At 46.7% G+C, this 22,890-nt stretch overlaps 1 protein-coding gene across 2 annotated transcripts in view; it reads left to right on the top strand.

Annotated features, from left to right (window-relative positions):
• The first annotated feature begins 14,898 nt into the window (after positions 1–14,898).
• ADAP1 (ArfGAP with dual PH domains 1) overlaps positions 14,899–22,890 on the top strand; it is a 103,101-nt gene continuing 95,109 nt past the window's right edge. The window contains exon 1 of one of the 2 annotated variants that reach the window (XM_084640765.1): positions 14,899–15,413. In XM_084640765.1, coding sequence (XP_084496891.1) covers positions 15,329–15,413 — 85 coding nt within the window. In that variant the 5' untranslated portion in view covers positions 14,899–15,328. The remainder of the gene's footprint in view (positions 15,414–22,890) is intronic. The other variant, XM_084640764.1, reaches the window with a different exon arrangement.

Below are 22,890 nucleotides of genomic sequence, written 5' to 3' on the forward strand. Positions count from 1 at the left end.
TGTAATTCTAGCTGGTGTGGGAAAAAATAGCTTACTCCTATATACCCAGTACTGACTCGTGCACTGGCTGTCTGGGGCAATAGTGGAAATCAAGCCATTTATCTAAGAGATCTTAATCTATTAATGCCTACAGCTTTCCTTTCTATGTGGTTTAATTCCCATGGTAACTCCAGGCTTTCTACTAGTTATAGTCCAATCACAATGAACCTCTGAGAGGTTGTAGCTCAGTAAAACTCTGAGCACTGTATCTAATGACAGCATCATCCAAGGAATCTCTTAGTTATGATTAAAGTCAGTTTAGCCAAAACCTTTTAAATGTGAATATTGCAGTTATTTCCGCAAAGTGAATACTGCCATGAGGTAGCCCTTCTTTGGCCTTGCAGTGTGACCCTAACCACCTCAATGTATCCACCCATGTAATGGGGCTATTAGGACTTAGCTGGCTTACAGACATTAACATTTCTAAAGCCCCTGGAGTACCTTGCATGAACAGTACTATATAAAGGCCTGATTCAGCTTCCATTGAGTCATTCCATTACAACATTGCTCCTGCACAGACTGTATTGTACAGTTTTGAGAGCTGAGTTCCTTCCACCCCGCTTATCTTTATCAAACAGTTCTTAAACTCACACACCACATCATGGGGAGCTTATTTTCAGCTGTGTTCTGGTTCATCATAACAACCTGCAACGCATGATTTATGAGATGTTACAGGCAGAAGATTCTCCTTGGAACGTTCACCTGTCGCCTTGGAAAGGGGACAAATACAAAATGAATGAAAAGACACTGTAATCAGACAGTTATGTAAGTTCAGGCCACAGCAAATGAGCTGGACAGCACATCCACCTATGCTGCTTCCTGTAGATAAGGAGCCACAGTGGCTTCAGCTGCAACTGTTGGCTCCTCCCTCTGCAGCCTTTAAGATCCTGTGTGGTTTTTTTCGCACCTGTGGAACTGTGTCTGAGCGCTGGCATCAGTCAGGCATGAGGGTGGGAGGCGGTCTCTGGAAGAGTGAGACCTGTCAAGTAGCCCTGATGCTACATGAGACCTCCATCATGGAGGTCTCAACCACCCACCCTTTCTTTACAGAGAGATGAGGCCTGAAATTTTCTCTTCTGACATGGGCTCATAGTATGAAAAAAGTCGAGAACTGCTGGCCTCAAAGCAACAACCCTTTGGCAGGATGGCCTGTAACTTCCTTTTGTATTCTATATAGACTATATTAGCCTTGCAAAATGGTCACAAAGCTATCAGCCTAGGCACAAAATCAATTTGACCTTCCTTTGTCATAATGTTTAATTAGTGTGAACTGCTCCACCTCAGCCACACCAAAGTGTTTCTTAAGTGAAATATTCCTGACAGACTATTAGCCTGGCTTGATTAATTTTATACTAAGGGTATGTCTACACTACAAAATTAGGTTGAATTTATAGAAGTTGGTTTTTTAGAAATCGTTTTTATATAGTCGAGTGTGTGTGTCCCCACACAAAATGCTCTAAGTGCATTAACTCGGCAAGGTGCTTCCACAGTACCGCAGCTAGTGTTAACTTCCGGAGTGTTGCACTGGGGGCAGCTAACCCACAGTTCCCGCAGTCTCCGCTGCCCATTGGAATTCTGGGTTGAGATCCCAATGCCTGATGGGGCAAAAAACATTGTCGTGGGTGGTTCTGGGTACCTGTCATCAGGCCCCCCTTCCCTCCCTCCCTCTCTCTGTGAAAGCAACGGCAGACAATCATTTCACGCCTTTTTTCCTAAGTTACCTGTGCAGACGCCATACCACAGCAAGCATGGAGCCCGCTTAGCTCAATGTCACAGTATGTCTCCTGGGTGCTGGCAGACGCGGTATGGCATTGCTACACAGCAGCAGCAACCCATTGCCTTGTGGCAGCAGACGGTACAATAGGCCTGAAAACCATCCTCATCATGTCCGAGGTGCTCCTGGCCGCCTCGGTAAGGTCGGTCAGGAGAACCTGGGCAGATATGGGTGCAGGGACTAAATTAGGAGTGACTCAACCAGCTGTACCCCAAATTCGACCCAGCAAGGCCGATTTCAGCACTAATCCCCTTATCGGGGGTGGAGTAAGGAAATCGATTTTAAGAGCCCTTTAAGTCGAAAAAAAGGGCTTCATCGTGTGGACGGGTGCAGGGTTAAATTGATTTAATGCTGCTAAATTCGACCTGAACTCCTAGTGTAGGAAGATCCAGGTTAAGAAAATGGAGATATGCAAAAACACAAATGGGAGGCAAGTGCCCCATGCCCAGTGGCTGTCAATGGAATTTGGGTGCCTCGCTACCCTTCCCCCAGGTTTTTTAATCACTCCTGTTTCTTTGAGGAACTCTGGCAAAGCTGAGTTCCCATCACTATAGGAGAGATTATTGGTTTTTTGGCTTGCACATTTCATGATAAAATGCTTTGGAATGTAGCTAATAATGCCATATGGCTTCCAAAGCAAAATGTCAGCGTCATCGCTTGAGACAAAGGCTTTGGAGATAGCAATCCAGATCAGTTGCATAGGCATGCAGAGTTCCTGTTAAGAGCAGCATGTGCTTTAATTTCCTGGGGCCCACTGTTCTTATGGTGCAATGGCAGCGTAATGGCACATCCTCACCTCGAGTGGCACCCCTTCGTGACTCAGGGTGCAATGTTTCCCGGGGTCCTCATCCCTGGCACTCCCCCAGTAACCACTTCTTCAGCCCTTCAATGGGCTGGCTCTCTCTGGGTCATCTGTAGTCTGGACCTCCAGCCAGGTCACATAAAAGTGAATCCCCTTCCGGAACACTCAAAGTTCCAACATAAACAAAAGATCCTTTGCCTCTCCTGGGTTCAACTCACAGTTCTTCTTGATGGTCTCTTCATTTTCCTGCTCCTTAGAGGCCCTAGCTCAGGACTCCCCAACAGGAGCATTTCCTGCTCCCTGTGGGCCTATTCTATTCCCTGTGCCCCTTCCATAACACTGCCCCAGGAATACCTCCCTGGACACCTGGTCCCTTGTTCCAGGGGTCCACCACAGAGCTTAGTGCGACTCTTGTAGCTCAGCTCTCCAGCTCCAAACTGCTAGGCCTTCCCTGGCAGAAGAGTCCTACAGTCTCTCTCCACACTGAGTTCCCTCAGCCTGCTTGTAAGGTCCACCTGTCTAATGGATCATCACCTAGGTCTGCCCTCTGTGGAAGGGAGGCAATCAATCACCCCAGAAGAGAAACATATCTCTAATTTTTTTCCCCTTTCTCTTGCAGGTGATGGGAGAGCCCCATCACAGGCAGATTTTCATTGTTCTTCATGGGGCCTTTTAGACAACTCACTGATGGCTCTCTTTCTGTCTAACTTCTGGGTTAGCCGTTGGTTTCTGGATGACGTCACTTCTTCAGGAGATTGTCAGGTCAATAGCGGGCAGGTCAACAGATGAGCTAATGTGTGCATCAATTTCCATTGCTTACTAACCCCCACCCAGGTCTGGTTGAATGAATGCCATACTCCAAACAACATGAAGACTTGACAGTCATTGTATTGCATCGGTGAGCCTTAGTTTTGTCATGAGCCAAGGTGAGAAATAGCCTAGCAAAGAGAAGAGTCAGATGCAGAAGTAAATGCTGTAATTATCAACAGTCAGTCTCGAGGGGAGTCAGTATGATGAGTTGGAATGATTCAGGCTTGTTTCTTTAATCGAGTGGTTTAAAAAGCACCAGATGTGGGCTGTCACTTCCCTCCTTTCAGGGAGCAGAGTACTTCTTCTTCTTCTTCTTTTTTTTTTTTCAGTTTCAACAACAGCTTTCCAGGACCTGGCTGATGAGGTTCCTTGTTTGCTTTTTGGATTCCCTGGTGCTAACAAGCCCTGTTGAATGGGAGTTCATTGTTCTATCAGACCTGATATGAATGGCCGGATCCTGACCTCACTGATACAGGTGCTGAATCAAGAGGAACATGTGGGAAGGCAAGTACACAGGTGCCAATGCTCTGGGAGCCTGGCAGCAGGCCCAACAAAAACTTCTCAAATTATTTGCATTCCAGATTGTAGCAAGTTCTGAAGTAAATGCTCTGGAAGTGTTAATGGCTCTCGTTATGGAACAAAGCATAGAAATTAGGGCAGTCACTTAATCGCAATTAACTCATGCGATTAACTCAAAAAATTAATTGTGATTAGGGCTGTCAAGCGATTAAAAAAATTAATCACGATTAATCGTGCAATTAGTCACACTGTTAATAATAGAATACCATTTATTTAAATATTTTGGGTGTTTTCTACATTTTCAAATATATTGATTTCAATTATAACACAAAATACAAAGTATACAGTGCTCAATTTATTTTTTTATTACAAGTATTAGCACTGTAAAAAAACAAAAACAAAATAAATTGTATTTTTCAATTCACCTAATACAAGTACAGTAGTGCAATCTCTTCATCATGAAAGTTGAACTTACAAATGTAGAATTATGTACAAAAAAACTGCATTAAAAAAAAAAACAATGACAAATTTTAGAGCCTGCAAGTCCACTGAGTCCTACCTCTTGTTCAGCCAATCACTCAGATAAACAAGTTTGTTTACATTTACAGGAGATAATGCTGCCCTCTTCTTATTTAAAATGTCACCAGAAAGTGAGAACAGGCATTTGCATGGCACTTTTGTAGCTGGCATTGTAAGGTATTTACGTGCCAGATGTGCTAAACATTCAGGCCCCTTCAGGCTTTGGCCACCATTCCAGAGGACATGCTTCCATTCTGATGATGCTTGTTAAAAAAAAAAAATGTGTTAATTAAATTTGTGACTGAACTCCTTGGGGGAGAATTGTATGTCCCCTGCTCTGTTTTACCTGCATTCTGCCATATATTTCATGTTATAGTAGCCTCGGGTGATGACCCAGCACATGTTATTCATTTTAAAAACACTTTCAATGCAGCTTTGACAAAACGCAAAGAAGGTACCAATGTGAGATTTCTAATAGATAGCTACAGCACTCGACCCAAGGTTTAAGAATCTGAAGTGCCTTCCAAAATCTGAGAGGGATGAGGTGTGGAGCATTTCAGAAGTCTTAAAAGAGCAACACTCCGATGCAGAAACTACAGAACCCAAACAACCAAAAAAGAAAATCAGCCTTCTGCTGATGGCATCTGATTCAGATAATGAAAATGAATATGTGTTGGTCCGCACTGCTTTGGATTGTTATCTAGCAGAACCTATCATCAGCATTGACGCATGTCCCCTGCAATGGTGGTTGAAGCATGAAGGGACATATGAAACTTTAGTGCATCTGACACGTAAATATCTTGTGACGCCGGCTATCACAGTGCCATGAGAACACCTATTCTCACTTTCAGGTGACATTGTAAACAAGAAGTGGGCAGCATTATCTCCTGCAAATGTAAACAAACTTGATTGGCTGAACAAGAAGTAGGACTGAGTGGACCTGCAGGCTCTAAAATTTTACATTGTTTTATTTTTGAATGCAGTTTTTTTTGTACGTAATTCTAAATTTGTAAGTTCAACTTTCAAGATAAAGAGATTGCACTACAGTACTTGTAATGGGGGAGTTGAAAAATACTATTTCTTTTGTTTTTTACAGTGCAAATTCTTGTAATAAAAAAAATAAAGTGAGCACTGTACACTTTGTATTTTACATTGTAATTGAAATCAATATATTTAAAAATGTAGAAAACATCCAAAAATATTTAAATCAATGGTATTCTATTATTAACAGTGTGATTAATCACACGATTAATCACGATTAATTTTATTAATCGTGATTCATTTTTTTAATCACTTGACAACCCTAATAGAAATACATGTAGCCCCTACAAATATCCTTCCAGCTATACTTTGGGCATAGGCCTGGGCTCTGGCCTTCCCTGTGGACTTGCTATGATACTCTAGGGGACAAATCCTTCAAACAGACAGGACTCTGACCATAGCTGAGTCAGTGCTGTTCTTCTGCTCAGGAAAAGCAGGATTTGGGGGAGCCAGCACAGAGGGTCCAGATTCCTGCATGTCATGGCATGCTGCCCTTTGGGGGCTACTGGCATACTTGGATCCACTAGCCCTTCCTTTCACTCACGGAGGGTGGGGATGTAGGACTGGCATCTGAGTTACTGCAACCTTGATGCTTCAGCCTTGGGGTGAAATCCTGGCCCCATTGAACTCCCATTGACTTCAATAGGCCAGGATTTCACCTACGGAATGACCTACTGTCACGCTGAGGATTTCCTCACTGGGTTATTCAGGCAGTGCAGTGACCATACAATTTGCTCCATGCTCATGAAACATCCGCTGACTTCATGGGAGATCAGAAAAGCAGCAAAGACAGAGAGTCAGGATTAAGATCTGCTGGGAGGATCCAAGAGGAGAATTTTGCCCTTCCTTTTAAATCCAGGGTGCATTCAGCATTGCACAGAAGCTGCAGGGCAGGGCAGTGCTGAGAAAATCATTAAGAATGCAGGCCGCTGAACTGAACAAGAAGAAATCATCAGTAGCGGATGAGGTCTGAAGTCACCATTAATAAATATCAATACAAAATGTCAGGGGACTGAGTCAATGAGTTTAATGAGGCTGGCTCAATCTGAGTGCTTTCATTTATCTGTGATAGCAGAAAATTCTCATTTGAGGTAGCTTCCCTTTCCACTTGGGCTTCAGTGTCTTGGGTTTAATCTGAGTTCAATTTATGCAGGCTGCTGACTAAAAGGTGCAGGAAAGCATCATTAACCCTTTGAGTTCCCCACCTTGTGCTACGTCCTAGCCACTTACAGAGCACACATTTTCAGGGGCCCATAGTCTGGCCCAGTGTGCGTATGTCTCCAGAGCGTGAGCTCAGATAAGCTGCAAAGGCAGCATCAGCATGTGTCAATATCCTGGCTATATATTTCTGTCACTCCATCTCTGTCCAGACAATCCGCAGCAGGCTCATCTAGATACAGTAGGTGTTTATGCCATCATGCCTGTGAGTACCCACCTCAGATTATCTCAACCAGGAGTACCAATACACACATTATTGCCATCGCGGGCTCAGGTGGTACCGGTCTATGTACATAGACTATGACACTCTACCCTGGCATGCCCCTCTTTGGCTTCTGTTGAGAATCAATGTGATATCATGCAGATGAGCTGAATTTGCTCTTCAGTTCAGTCCCTGCCTCCCTGAGAGTCTGGGAGCACTGCAGAGGCAGCAAGCATACCTCCAGGGGAGTGCCTTGCACCATGTAGAAGTGGACAGCATGGGAACGGTGTTGATCCACTCTAGATGGAGCTACATCCAGCCCTCCTTACCTGGGGAGACGTGTAATGTGTGTGGTATAAGAACCTATGTAGAACAGAATCCATGTAGGGCCTTTGCTTGGGGAAATGTGGTGCTGGGGGAATCCCAGAGTTCATCCCCATCCCCTCAAAAAGAATCCGGAGAGGGAGGAATGAATTTTGCCTGGAATCTCTGTCCCCAGCTTCTTAAATATTCACTGCAGGACGTTTGCAGGAGTAGCTGCTCCGGTGCCAGTTAACATGGGTAATTTAAAGCAGAGAATGTTCTGGGTTGATGGCTTCATCTGGGCTGCCAGTGTGTGTAAGTGATAAGCAGGCTGGTGTTGTTTATTGTTGAATCCTGAGCTGGCTAATATTTTAAATCATTCTGGCACTAATAGGTTGGGCTGCTGGTACGGCAAATCACTCAGTGGCACTAAAAATGTGGGCTGACTGATATATTAAACCCACTACTGCAATAATAACCTGGGCTGGCTGGTACATGGAATCAAGTTGGCACCTATAACCTGGGCTGGTTGGTTTAATAAAACACTCTTGCAGAGGTCCCCTGGGCTGGCAGCTGGTCTAAAAAATCCATGGGTACAAAGAGCCTGGAAATGGTTGCTCTGTCTGTCTCTCTCCTGCCATTTTCTAAGATGGCTTGGATCACTTTTATAACCCTTGGTAAAACAGTTTATTTTTTGCACCTGTTTATTGTAGCACTGAAGAAGTTTGGCTGCAGGTTCTCATGATGTCTTCATGCTCCCGCATGGCTTTGGCTGGGGAGCCGTGCTGCCCTCTCTTGCTAGAAGTAATCACTGAAAGCAAAAATATTTAACCAATATAATAAGGGTACAGCAGATATTTCTGGTTATGTTAGATGTATGTTAGATGCCAAGTTATAAAGCCTTCCCAAAGCTATTCAGACCATTTTGTCCTATGGTATGCGAAAGGCAGGATTGTTAGAGCAACTTGGGACTTAGAACTGATTAATTTTTTTTTAATTGTGGTGAATTTTTTCCATAAAACATTTTTTTGGGGGGAGGGGAAATTGAGGGGAACATTGCCACCCTTCTCCAACTAGCTCTGCTTCTTTCCTCTGCCGAACAGCCTCTTTCCAGAGAACCACACCTTAAATTCTGCCTAATGTTGTGTCCCTGTCAATGCTACGCAGTACTAGCATTTAGCCACGGAGGGCGACATGATCTCATATGTTTGAATGGGTCTGACATTCCAGCCAGCAGAGGGCATTGGTACAGAGCATGGTTGGAAGACAGAGTGACACATATGCCATATTATTATAAAGATTTACTACTTTTCTCTTCTCTGGGCCCAGTTTTTAAAGTCCTCTTTCTGAGGTACTAGGGCCAGAAGTGACCTACTGCTACTTCCTTTTTCTCTCTGTCACAGAATGCTCCTGTCATGGTCTTGCTTGCAGGCAGCATTATCACTTCCATGTTCTATATACTGCATCACTTACAAGAACCACCAGTTCCCCATCTGCATGCAGCATTCAGCCCTTGGCATGCTTACTTTCACTTTCATCTCTGAAGCACAGTGAGACATTGTGCCATGCAAACGGCTGGTTCACATGTCTCAGAACTGTTCCCGTAAGGATGTGCATTTGAATAGGAAGAGATTAAATTACTGGAATTGAGCAAAACCAATTTCCCTGGTAAGTGCTTGCCTTGCATGCTGTACACTGTGGAACCTGTCCTGCTGCAGTCTCCTGCTAGGAATGAATTGATGATCGCCAGCACTGAGAAATCACTTCAGCTTTACTTGAATAAGTTGATACATACTTAGGGTCTGCGTCTCCTCTCACGCACTCCAACTTTCCCCCACTGGGCCAATTCTGCTCTCACTTTCATCACTGTAAATCAGGAGTAATTCCGCTGAGGTTAGTGGATTAATAATGGTGTAAATGAGATCCGAATCAGGCCTACTGACTTCTGAGGAGCTTCCCCTGCAGTAAGTGTGTGCAGAACAGGGCTCATTGGTAGGGCTGGATTCTCAGCTGATGTAAAACTGTTTAGCACCATCCAAGTGAATGGAGCTATGCCACCTTACTCCAGCTGAGGATATGGCCCCAGATGTAATATTTCACACATACAAAACTGGTTCTGTTCACTAATGACAAGGGAATCCATACACGTATGTGAGTTTCATGTAGTGTGTTATATAGTTTATGTTACAAAGCAGAGGAATACAAATATACAAGTATGCTAGAGGCAACAAATAACATAATCACCTTCTATTGTTCCCCTTGGCTCTGTTCAGATACCGAGTTGGCTGTGCACCAACCAAGAAGAATCCACACTGTCACTTCCACATACTGATTTCCAACTGTAAGTGGATTACTTGGACTGCAGTGGTACTAGCCAGAGCAGGGATACTGGAACAGTTTGTATAGTGGGCGTGCTGAAAGCCATTGAATCCAACTGCAAATCCTGTATATGATGGAAACCACTTCAAGCCAGGGGTGCGGCAGCACCTCCAGCACCCCAAGTTCCAGCACCAGTGGCCATTAAATCAGAAAAGCAGCTGTGGCCATTAACGTTCCCTTTTGTGATTTCCCCTTGAGCACTTTGTATGAGTGAGACTCAGGACTCCAAATAATGTGAGGTGAAAATGGACGTGACCAGGGTGCGGCTGGGGGCAGAGCTCATTGGCTGTTATGGTAACAGATTGAAAATGTGGATTATGTGTCCAATGTATCTAGACAAACCTCCCAGAAGCATCCAAGAAATCAAGCTCTTCTCCTTCCTCCTGCTCACGACCAGCCTAACTCTTCCTGTTCTCTCCGTCTTGCGTGCACCAGGAGTCCCGGTGAAGTCAATAGGTCTGCTTGTGTGACTGTTAGCCAATGGGAGGATGGGGCTGACAATCAGTCCAGGTCTCTATAGTCATGGCACTGTGCTTTTGAGATGGACCGTGTGCTACTGGAATGCAGTGATGCTGAAATTACACAGGCCCTAAGCCTCCAAGCAGCCCCATCTCGGTGCAGTCCTGGATTTACATGTATCCCCCCTGACTTCTGGTACAGGTGCAGGGGTCTGCCTGGGAAAGCTGTTTGCAGGGGGTGAGGCTGAAGATTGTCACTTTGCTACTTTATCACCCCTGCCTAATTTTCCTTTGCACTTTCATACCCTGCTTCATCTTGGCAACATCTGATGTACATGAATCCATCCTCGTGATTCCTCTTGGGAGGGAGTTGAGGGTTCTTGTCCCTGTTCTATGAAGGGAGACTCCCTTCAGTGTCAGGGCTGGGATTAGAACTCAGGAGTGCCCCATCCTGTGAGCTCCACTCACTACTGCAGCTCTCTCTGAAATGCATCCTTTGTTTATGGATGGAATTAAATTATCCAAGAAACAAGCATATCTTAAAAAGGGAAACCCCTGAGGTTTGGTCTATGTAACAGGAAGACCACAGTGTAACTGTTATCAATTCAGTTAGAATTGGTAGAAGGAATTGCTTTGTACCCATCTGCTGATAAGGAAAAGTGTAATGGGGAAGGCTGCCTCTCTTCTGCTCATTGGGAAACTAATGATGTCCTTTCCAGATGATATAATATTCCAGACAGTTTTGCTTGTATTCAGTTACTGTCTGCCTGAATTATGGATATTTCGGTTAGGCTTTGCTGTACATGTATTTGCTGTGAACGGTTTACTTGTGTAATGGACTGAATACCCTTTAGAGTCACAAACAGGCTTTGAGTTTAATACCTTGCTACTTGCATAATCATGGTATTGATTTAGCCATTGCAGGATTGGGGCCTTAGAGACTCTCTCTCAGCTTCTTTGAGTTATTATTGCTAATATGTCCTCTTGGTTTCACCTATGAGTATCTCAGATTCCCCCTTTTGGGACAGCTGCTTTTGCACTTGTTCTATGTAATTCCCAATAACAGACCGAAGGAGTTTTATTTTGTAAAACAACTGCTCTAGGCTCTTGCCAGTTGCAGCGTAGACGAGATTTTTATGGCCAGTAAAGCTTGAAAATAGAATTTCATAAGGGAAGATGCTGACACAGCTGTAACCATTTAACAGTGCAAATGGCTCCTCCATAATAAAAGGAAAGCAGCCAAAATCCTAGAGAGGAAAGAGACAACAGTGGGGAGGAAAAGATGGCCTTTTTGGTAGTCTCAGTCAGATATTTTCAAAGTATCACCAAAAGGAAGAGGCTTCTAGGCAGAAAGATTCCTATGAAACTGCCAGTGTTTCTCAGCTTGAGTGTAACTCTGCCACACAGGCCAGCATTTCCAAAGGTGCTTAGCTTCCACTGACTTCATTATGAGGGCTTGGAACTTAGCAGATCTGAAGATCAGGCTCACAATGGCTGTTACTAAGGCTGCTATTTTGCAATTCAGAAAATATTTGCTGCTTAAAAAGGTTTAAAATATTATTTTTTAATTAAATCTGACTAAAAATGCTGATTGGCAATGGAAACACAGAAACCATCGGTGTGAGGACAGCCTAGTATCAGAGCTGATTGCACCTCTAGTGGAGATAGCTGGAGCTTTGCCGAGCTTGCTAAAGTCCCCCAGCTGGTTACGCTCTCTGGGCTGATCCAGCACCTGTTGAAGTCATTGGAAAGGCTCCCACTAAGTTCAGTGGGCCTTGGAGCAGAACCCTGGGCAGCATGATAGCAGGGGCTCCTCTTGTGTGTGTGCTTAAATCCATCCCTGCCTTTAAAGCTCCCATCATTGTGACTCAGGTCAGTAGGTGATTGTGTCTTTGCTGTGATGGGCCCTGCCTTGTGGAACTTGCTCCCCCCAACAACCACCACAGAACATTCCTTCCCACTTCCGCTGTTTGTGCTTTCACATTCCTGTATGGCAGGCATAGCTCCACTGAAATGCATGGCTTGATGAGGCCAGATCCTCAGCTGCTATCCATCAGCATAACATTGTTGACTTTCATGGAGCTATGCTGATTGACTCAGGTTCTGGTGTAAATCTGGTGTAAATCAGGAGTACTCAACTCAGCTGAAATCTATGGCGTTAACACAGTGTAAATCAGGAGTGAAGCCATGGAGTTAGTTGTGTAAAGTTGGTGTAAGTGAAAGAGGATCAGGGTCCTTTATTTCCAAAGCATTTTTACTATGATTGCTTTGGGTCTCATAGGTATGACTTCTCCACCTCCCATTCTCTTCTTATGTTGGGCCCCTGTCCTCTCTCCCTACATGCACTTTTTGTTCTCCTCATTTGAAGTTTGCAGTGGGATTTTTACTACAAAGTTTTTCTTGCATTGTGGCAGGGCATGCTCCACAAATTATATTATTATTAGATTTAAATAATGATGATTGCTCTCACTTAATCTTCCACCCCTACCATCCCCCTTTCCTTTATGAGAAGGCTTGTTCTGATCATCTGCAACAGTCCCTGTTATATTTGATTTTATTACAAGATATAAATTTCTTTCTGCAGCCCTGGCACACAGCATGCAGAGAGGAGAGAGGAATTGCCTAGCAACCAGGAGAACAAAAAATTAAGAGAATCAATAAGCCTGGATGGAAAGCTAAACAGGGACTTTAAAACAAAATCTTTTGTTGTTGTTGTTGTTCCTCCTCTGGTAATGATTTGCAATATCTCAGCTGTAGCATGGAGAAGCCTTTGTGTGCAATGGATGCTTCTGGGGGCAGGAAGGGCCAAGGGACTGGTCTGCATCAAAATTAAAGAATAGGTGAAAACCCAGCAACGGACTTACATAATGCCCTCATCCTGCAAACACGCATATGAGTAATCCCATTGACTTTAATGGAACTGTTCATGTATGCAAGTGTTTGCAGGCATGGAGCTAAGAGTCTGTCTCAGGGCCAGTTCTGTTGTCATTTACACTTTTACAAATCCAGAGTAATTCCACAGAAGTCAGTGGCTTTACTCCAGATTTACACCCGTATAACTGGAAAAAGAATTTGGTTCAGAGTTTTAAGGAGGTGACAGGCTGTTTGACATACGAGCGGGGGGCCCAATTCTCTAGATAGTCCAGATAAAGTCAATAGTAGGATTACTTCACAGGAGTTAGAGCTGCAGGATTGGACCTTTGGTTAGCATGATAGAAAAAGCAACCTGTAATGTACAGAGGGTCACTTCATGATCATATCAATTTTTAAAAAGATCAGAAATTAATGCAGTTAAACTTAGTATCTATCCGTAAAAATGGCAAGATAATGTAGGAAAATATTTTCCAGATTAAGGAAGAGTCCCATCGAAATCAAAGGCACTATTTACAGAACTGAAGTTACACATGTGATTAAGTGATTGCAGGATCAGGGTGATAATTTGGATTTAGTGGTGGTTTTCTGTTGGGTTATTTGAGTCCTGATCCTGAAAACATTTGCATACATGCTTAACTTTGGATAGAAGGTTTCAGAGTAACAGCCGTGTTAATCTGTATTCGCAAAAAGAAAAGGAGGACTTGTGGCACCTTAGAGACTAACCAATTTATTTGAGCATGAGCTTTCGTGAGCTACAGCTCACTTCATCGGATGCATACTGTGGAAAGTGTAGAAGATTTTTTTATATACACAAAGCATGCTTCTACACTTTCCACAGTATGCATCCGATGAAGTGAGCTGTAGCTCACGAAAGCTTATGCTCAAATAAATTGGTTAGTCTCTAAGGTGCCACAAGTCCTCCTTTTCTTTTTGGATAGAAGTCAAGTCAATGGGATTCCTCGCCATAAAGTCAGACTGATAAGTAAGCCTATGCACGATGAAAGTTTTGATTTTTCTTTTTAAGGGGATGGGGTATACTTGAACAAATGGATTCACTTCACAAAACCAAAAAAGGTTCCATAACCAAACTGAAGTTGTACGAATCAAAAATTACTCTGGCACAGTAATTTCTAGGCTACATATGATCTCGATGCAATTGACTAACAGTTGGAGAGGAAGGATGAGCCAGTATTTAGCATGTTCACCTAGGACCTGGGAGATCAGGGTTTAGCTTGCTGCTCCACCACAGACTTACTGAGTGACCTTGGATAAGTCCCTTAGGCCCAGCTCCCCATCAGTACAGTGGGGATTATAGCTCTTCCCTACCTCACAGGGGTATTTTGAGGATAAATATATAACAATTGGGAGGTAATCAGGTGCTATGATGATGAATAGATTTGTAAAGTGCTTTGAGACCCTTGCAAGGAAAGTGCCTTTGAAAGAAATGAATCAGTTTTGTTTTTTTTAATTTGAAATTTTATCAATCAAGAAGAAAAAAAAAGCAGGAGGGTAGGGGAAAAAATGTGGACATCAGTCAAGTTTTGTTTTTTTTATTGAGGGGGTAGATATTTTAATTTTACTAAACAAAAATACACTAAATGATCTATAGAAAACAAACAAAAAAAGAAATTCCGAAATATCAACCCCCAAAACATCCGCTGAAATAAACACAAAAGAAGGCCCTGCTCATACTTAACTTTATGCACTGCGAGTGACCCCCTTTGGTTTCATGCAAACTAAGGCCCCAGCCTTGCAAAGGGATCTGTCCAGGTTCATCTCGGCACCCAGGCAGCCCGTCACGGCAATCAGAAAGTGCCCTGACAGATCCATGGCGCCGAGGGCCCCAGCCTGCCAACGCACAGGCAGGGAGGGGCTCACGCTGAAACCTCTCGGCTGTGGTGTCCGTGAAGCCGGTGGGGCTACTCGCCTTTGCAGACTCGGGGGCAAAAGGTGGGATTGGGAAGAAGGTTTGGCCCTGGCCCCCCGCCCACGCAGCGCGCCGCTCTCGCACTCCGGGGTGCCCGCCTGCAGGAGGGAGGGTTCGCCACTGGAGGTCGCGGGCGAACAAGGCTGGCCCGGCGAGGGCCCGGCTCGGGTCTCCTGTGAAAGGCGGACCGTTCCCCGCCGCCGCGGGAGGAACGCGGAACCAGCCCCGTGCAAAGAGCCGGGCTGGAGGCTGCTCAGCGCCCAGTGAGGAGGATGGGGAAGCGGCAGCCCTAAGCGCCCTGCTGCCCAGGGGGGTCCGCCTTGCCCGTCGGAGCCGGGGCCAGATGAAGCAGCCCCCGGCGGCGAGGTAGCCTCTCCAGCGCCCCCCAGCCCAGCCCCATGAAGCTCATCTAGCGGAGGAGGAGAGAAGCCAGAGCCGAGCCCTTCTCACTCGCGCCGTCCCCATGGCGAAGGAGAAGCCCAGGAAGGCTTTGCAGGAGCTGCTCCAGAGACCGGGCAACCAGCTGTGCGCGGACTGCTCGGCACCTGGTAAGGGCGCGGGGCTGGAGCGAGCCCCCCAGCTGCCGCCCGGGGCGGGGGAGCGGCGTGGCCGGAGCATGCGGGGGAGTTGGGGTCCCTGGGCGGCCGCCGCCTTGTGGGGGTCAGGGCTGCACCTGCTCCCCTTCCGCCAGCCGCCCGGGCAGGGTGGGGTCCCGTCCAAGTTTGCCTGGGCCAGGTGGCCGCCCGCTCGGGGAGAGCCCTGCTGCGGCGAGCTCAGCGGCCAGCCTGCAGCGGGTGCTGGCCCCTGGCCGGGCCATTGCAAAACTGCGGGCTCTGGAGAAAGAGGAAACCGGCCGCTGGGCTCTCTGGAAGGGGGCCGCGAGAGCAGGGTCCGGGGGTTCCCAGGTCGCTCCCCTGGGCGACGCAGGGCAGGAGGAAGGTCTCTCAGCTGGGGAAGGAGATGCCCCAGGAGACGGTTTGAGGGAGGGGGCGACCCAGGAGAGGGGTGAGGCCCCGATCCGGCAGCTGGCCGGGCCAAGCCGTGCTCTAGACCCCGATGGGGTGCCAGGAAAGACAGGGTGCCCTGGAGTCCCAGCAGGGAGGGCCTGGGTACCTCGCTTCCCCTCCCCCCCCCCCGCTCTCTGGGGCTGACTTATGAATGCTGATGTCATCCCCGGCTACTTCAGCCGGTTTGTCTGTGTGAGCTGCAGTGCAGATCAAGCCCTACGCTCAGATGAGAATGCCACTTCATTACTTTGCCGGGGTGGGCGAGCAGGCAGCGCTGGGGTATGCAGGTGTTGGGCTGGGCCATCCATGTCAGGCTGGGTGCTCTGCCTCCTTGCTCCTGTCCTTATTTCCTCCCTGCAAACTGTGTGGGGCTTTTGTTGCCAAGTAGCCACAGTTCCCTTTCTCAGTGAATCAACAGACCTGGTGTACCCAATGCCTGGCTCTGTGCCGCTTTCTGCCAGCCAGCCTTTGACCACCACACAGGTGTTTGCTGAAGACTTTGCCTCTTTCTTCATGATTCATAACTATAGATGATAAAATACCAGTTGTGCTGGTTGCTGGGAGGGAGGGGATGGCCGGGTTGATTCTGAGCCAGATACACACCCTTCCTTGTCCTTTGAACAGAGAAGTCACTGGGGGCCTGGTGGTTTGAATGCCTTACTGAGTCCAGTGATGCTCAGGTCTGTGTTTGCAGGTGTCTGTACAGATCCCCTGGGGAAAAGTCCTGTAGAGTTTAGTAAAAAATAACCTTCTGGGGGAGAGTGACTGAGAATGATACCCCTCTTGCAGAAATTGGTAGGTTGAGTTTAAAATATCAAACCTGCAGAAGGGCTATCTTAAGCTATTACACTCGATAGGTTTTACGACGTTCTACAGAATGTTATTACCTTTCTGAAGCACCTTATTGAGTTCCACCTTGTTAAATATCAATAGGACTCTACCATCTGGGATGGATCATTAACTGTGGGTTTGTGTCCCTAATCTGCATTGGAGCTAAACTGGGATCCCCGAAAGATACTTTCAGTCACATTGTACCTGGCTAGTGATGCCTAAGAACTTGCTACTACACAGTGTGTGTGGCTTTGCTGGCTGTTAGAACTCCTCCTAGTCACTCCTACCACTTGCCGTATAAGCTTATTAATCCATCTTTTAGGCATCTTGCTGTACACAGCTGGGGTCTGATTGCAGTAGGAATCTCCCTAAAAACCTTCCTGAAGAAGAATATACAGGCCAGCGCTGTTCAGATGGATAGAATAAAAACCCACCCAACAAAACAGGGAGCAGTTACCTGGTATCATTGTGATTAAGATGAAACTATGGTTCAATAAAATAGTTTGTGTTGTGGATAGGCTGTTAGGGACTCCAAAGGCGGGTTTTAAGGCTATGAAGCCGTGGTCTGCTGTTGGTTTATGGTTTATGGGGTTCAGTAACTGTTAACTGACATGTGGCTGCCTGTGCATGTTATGGGTTATTTAGGACAATTAAAGATGAGACACACACACACAGTGTGCATGTGTATGACATATAAAATCAGTGAATCAAATCTGGTTATTCGCATTGGGGTAGAGGAGAGTAGGATTTGGTGTAGTGTTTTCCAGCCTAGGCTAGGCAAGGCAAGGCAAGGAGCAGTGAGGTGGGAACAGTTACATGACCCTTGACTTGCGTTGCTCTATACTACATCCTGGCATGTGCAGGTTAAATAGCAGGTGGTGTATTTCCCTGATCTTGCGGTGGCTCCCAATACAGCCAGTCATGGGAGTTTCTCCTGTTTACAGGGCTGCAGGGGCAGGCATATTAGCACAAATTTCCCTTCTCATCCTAAAAAAATGTTAGTCTCTAAGGTGCCACAAGGACTCTTTGTTGTTTTTGGTGATACAGACTAACACGGCTACCACTCTGAAACCCTTCTCATCCTGTGTCTCACTTAGCTCAGGGATGAGGCCAGCTGTAGTCTACAGCAGTGGTTTTCAACCACAGACCCTTGGGGTCACAGACTATGTCTAAGATTTCCAAAGGGGTCTGCATCTCAATTTGAATTTTTGTTAGGGTTCTGCAAATGAAAAAAGGTTGAAAACCAGTAGTTGAAAACCCATGGAGTCCTCAATGGAGAATAACCTTCCTTTTAGTGAGAGAATTGGGGAGGGGGGGCGGGGGAGAACGCACACAACAAAATAGAAATAGGGAAGGAAAAAATTAAAGAAAACAAGATGAGAATGGGAGAGGAGAGGAGAGAAAGCAAACAGAAGACAGGAAGGCTGGTGCCAATTGGCAGATGGTGCAAGGGGACAGAGAGAATAGGCATCCAGCTGCCAGTCCAGTGCAATCAGGGATTTGGTGAAACTAAAGGCTGATATTCTCTCATATGGAGTGTGTGTCTCTCTCTAACTAAAATACAAGGGATAATTCATGAGCCAGTGATGATTGGCTCCAAGATGCAGCTATTTAGTGAAGGGATTCTAACAATAGGGTAAATAATAGAGCTGTTTGGAAAAACAAAACAAAATAGCTACTGTTTTCAAATGATTTTCATTCCATTTGTGTAGAAAGCAGCTCACTTCTCGCTTTTTGAAATTTTCTGCAGAATCAAATACTTTTTTAGAAACCGGTGATTTTTTTAAAGTTACATTTTTGTCAGTTTTGGAAAAACTCTCCCTTATCATTGATTATTTGTGTTGCCGTAGTGCCCCAGAGCCCCAGTCACCGACCAGGACCCCATGGTCCTAGGCGCTGTACAAACTCTGAACAAAGAAATGGCTCCTGCCCCAAAGAGCTTGCAATCTAACCTTTCCTAGTGACTAAGCTGTGCAACCTAACAGCACAGCAAAAAAAACCCAGCCCCCAGAATGGTAAATGAGCACACAAAAGTAACCTGAAATAAGCACCTGTCCCTTCAGGTTGTATAGGCCTCCTGGTCCACATACTCCCCCTGCCCTCCACTGACTACTTAGGTTAACTGCTCCTCCCAAGCCTTATGGAAACCAAAACCAAAGGGAAGACCAAAACCCAAAGATTGGAAAGCAAACTAACAGGCTTATTTTTTCATTTGCAGTTTTTATTGAGCTTTTTTTTTTTAAAAAGCAGAAACCTAATTGTGGGGGCGGGGGAGTGTTGTGGGTGTGCAAAAGTTCATTTTTGCAGAAAAAGGTTATTTTTGACGATAAGTGCTTTCTGTCCAAGAATTCCAACCTGCTGTAGAGAACAATGAGAGAGCATGTTGTCTGAGTCTTCGATACTGAATTACAAATGCATAAACCATTGTAATAAAACGGTTACTCGGAACACACGGCCCTGGATCACACACACTGCAGGACTCTTTGTTGGATTGTGTGTCTCACCTGGTGGAAGCCAGGTTGCAGCAAGTCTGTTTCACTGGACCAAGGTGTGGGTCATCGGGGAAGGCAGAGGATGGTGCGCAGGTCTGACGACACAGCGAATAATCTCTCCTGACGGCTGGCGTGCAATGTCTCCTAATATGTTGGAATGTTTTTTTTCTTTAAGACTAATATGGCAATGCAATTGGTTTTAAACCATTCTTTGTTTCAGGAAGTGGCTTTCTGCACATTTTGAGATGGATAGTTGTCTGGGGGCATAGCAAGGCTTTGCATGTTTCTCTTCATATTTCCATTCTTATCCGGTTTAGGGTTGCATTTCCACTGGTTCAGAATCTTTTTACATTGATTCAGGGAGGAAGAAACATGGACCCGCAGGCAAAAGTGTAAATGCCACGGGAGTGGTGCTAAGGCTTAGAGCTCGTCAAGTGCATTTTTATGGGCTCCAACCCATTCATTGTTAATTTTCTGTCATGTGCTTTCCCATTTGACTGGGGTTGTCTGTACACAGCCACACACTGGAATGATTGAAATAAATGGGAAAAAGTGTAACTTCCACTTAGAATTAGATGAATTTCATCTAATTCTAACAGGATGGGTGATAGTGGGAAGGCCAGGAATGATAGTAGGGCGGGACCATGTTATTATAGGGCTTGATCCTGTAAGGTGCTGAGCACTCCATTCCCCCTGGAGTTGAGGGTATCTAGTACCTTGCTGTACTAGGCCACTCAGAACAGCCTGCGGGGTAAGGAGAGAGCTTACAGCAGGGGCCATTACAACCGTAGCTCCCACATACCCAGGAACTGGGGCATCTTTCTGTGCTTAAATTGTTGCTCTAGTTAGGCAGAGCCATTTAATGGAATAAATACATGACATAAGGTCGGTGACTGCAGGAAAATGTAAAGAAGTGCAAGAAACCCCTTGCCTTGTTTTGGGAGAAAAAGGGCGTTGAAAGAGGTGGGCTGCGGGGGTTAAGATCAATCAAAAGGATGGGTAAGGAGCTAGCAGGCAGAGGCGGAGAGGAAAGAGTTCCCATTGTGTTTGTGTTTTGCTTTAGACCATCTCTGCAGGGAGAAGGGCTTTTTGAACCACCAGAACACTTCATGTTGCAGGGCTGTGACTGTCCAGCCCAATTTCATAACTCGCTAAGCTTGCAGCACTGCTGTGATCTGCAGATAACAAGCCGAGGGGGGTGCTCAGGCCCCGAGCGCTGGATGCAAAGGACTTGGCATATTTGTAAAAATGTCTGGGTAAAAGCTCTGCTTACAGGGAGTGGTTGTCTGCAGTATGCATCCTCACATGTAAAGAGCAAAGCCCCTTTCTAAAACCCCAGCATTTTCTCCTAAAGTACAGTAGCTTCGAGAAGCAACAAAATCCTGACTCTGCACACAAATGTCTTCTGATTCCAGCATTAAATCAAGCCTTTCAGCTAGCTAGCTACTGAAGAGATATTTGCTCTATACTGGGCCAAACTCAAGAAATTGAATCAGTGGCTGACGTTTCTAATGTTTAATTGTATTAAAATTGCCATGGTTGCACCATGTGGTTAGTTAACATTCCTATTACATGGGAAGAAATGTTTTGCCTACCTGTCAAACTTCCCTCAAGGTTTTTTTCTTACCATCAGAAACTATAAACCTCCTACTGAACCACTGTTGCTGTCTTCTTAATAGGACATCAGTGCCAACCACAAATGGTTTATCTTGGATGCAAACATACTGAAATTATCGGTCAGGCCCTTTATTCAGCACGACATGTCTGAGCCAGTGATGTCCACTGGAGGATGCATTAACATGTTATAGCATTACTGGCCATTGAACAAGGTCCCCGAGCAGGGTTGCCAGGCATCCAGTTTTCAAGTGGAACTCCCAGTCAAAAAGGGACCCTGGTGGCTCTGGTCAGCACCATTGACCAGGCCATTAAAAGTCCGGTTGGCAGCACAGCAGGGGCCCGGGGCGAAGGAGGGCTCCCTGCCTGCCCTAGCTCTGCACGGCTCCCAGAAGTGGCCGCCAGGTCCCTGCAGCCCCTAGACCAGTGGTCACCAAACAGTCGATTGCGAGCTCATGGTCAATCCTAGAGGATCTCCCAGCCAATTGCGATCTCCAGCGGTGCAGCCAGGTTGCCACTAAGGCTTGCTCGCTGCCTGCCCCGGCCCCACGCCGTTCTCAGAAGCGGCCAGTGCTGCCCCGGGGCCCCGGGTCTCCATCTGCATGCTGCTCCTGCCTGCAACCACTGCCCCCATAGCTCTCATTAGCCGGGACCAGAGAGTTGCACCCAAACTCCCTCCCAGAGCCTGCACCCCCTCTTGCACCCAACCTCCTTCCCCATGCTCAGCCCAGAGTCCCCTCCCACATTGTGAACCCCTCGGCCCCTGCCCAGAGCCCGCACCCCCTCCCAAGCCCCAACCCCCCACCCCAGCCCGGTGAAAGTGAGTGAGGATGGGGGAATGGAGTGAGTGGGGCAGGGCCTCGGGGAAGGGGCGGGCTAGATCCTGGGTTGCATAAAAAGGTTGGAGACCACTGCCCTAGATGCATGGGCAGCCAGGGAGGCTCTGCGCCTTGCCCTGGCCCCAAGGATCGGCTCTGCAGTTCCCATTGGCCAGGAGCAGTGACCAATGGGAGCTGCGGGGGTGGCACCTGTGGGTGCGAGGGCAGCGTGCGGAGCCTCCCTGGCCACCCATGTGTCTAGGGGCTGCAGGGACCTGGTTGCTGCTTCCCGGGAGCCGCAGTAAGCGCTGCCGGGACCCTGCACCCTAAACCCTCTCCTGCATCCCAACCCCCTTCCCCAGCTCGGAGTCCCCTCCTGCACCCAAACTCCCTCCTGGAGCCTGCACCCCCACAACACCCTGCCCCAGCCCCCTCCTGCACCCCAATCCCCTCATCCCCAGCTCCACCCCAGAGCCCACAACCCCAGCCAGAGCCTTCATCCCCCCCACCCACATTCCAGTCCCAGCCTGGAGCCCCCTCCTGCACCCCAAACCCCTCATCCCTGGCCCCATCCCAGAGTCCACAACCCCAGCCTGGAGCCCTCTTGCACACCCTGAACCCCACATTTCTGGCCTCATCTGGAGCCTGCACCCCCAGCCCAGAGCCCATACCCCACCCGAACCCCCTGCCCCAGGCCAGAGCCTTCTCCTGCACTCAAACTCCCTCCCAGAGCCTGCACCCCTCCAACACCCTGCCCCAGCCCCCTCCTACACCTCAAACTCCTCATCCCTGGCCTCACCCCAGAGCTCGCACCCCCAGCTGAAGCCCGCACCCCCCTCCTGCATCCCTGCCCCAGCCCAGTGAAAGTGAGTGAGGGTGTGGGAGAGTGACAGAGGTAGGGGAAGTTAATTTCTGAATCCGCTCTGAATTTCCCATATGTCCTGGGTCCTTCTCTCGCCCTTGTCTAGCAGTGTCTTCGTCTTCTGTACTTTCAAGATGAATGAAGCATAAAAATGCCATCTGAATATCTCGCTCCTGGGCTTAGTTTGTAAAGATAGGCATGATAACAGCAGATTTGTAACTTTAAAACCAGTATAGTCCATCAGTAAACACCATAATTATCTGTAGTGTTTTGCAGTGGAAGTAGTCTGAAACTGGCATCTGTTGTACTGTAGCAATGATACTTAAAGATCAGTGGCTTATTGCGTTTATGGTGGTGTGTTCTATTTAATATTCTCCTAGATCCATGTTATTTTCCTTATA

Source organism: Lepidochelys olivacea (assembly GCF_965140295.1).
Source record: "Lepidochelys olivacea isolate rLepOli2 genome assembly, chromosome: 10".
Lineage (NCBI taxonomy): Eukaryota > Metazoa > Chordata > Testudines > Cheloniidae > Lepidochelys > Lepidochelys olivacea.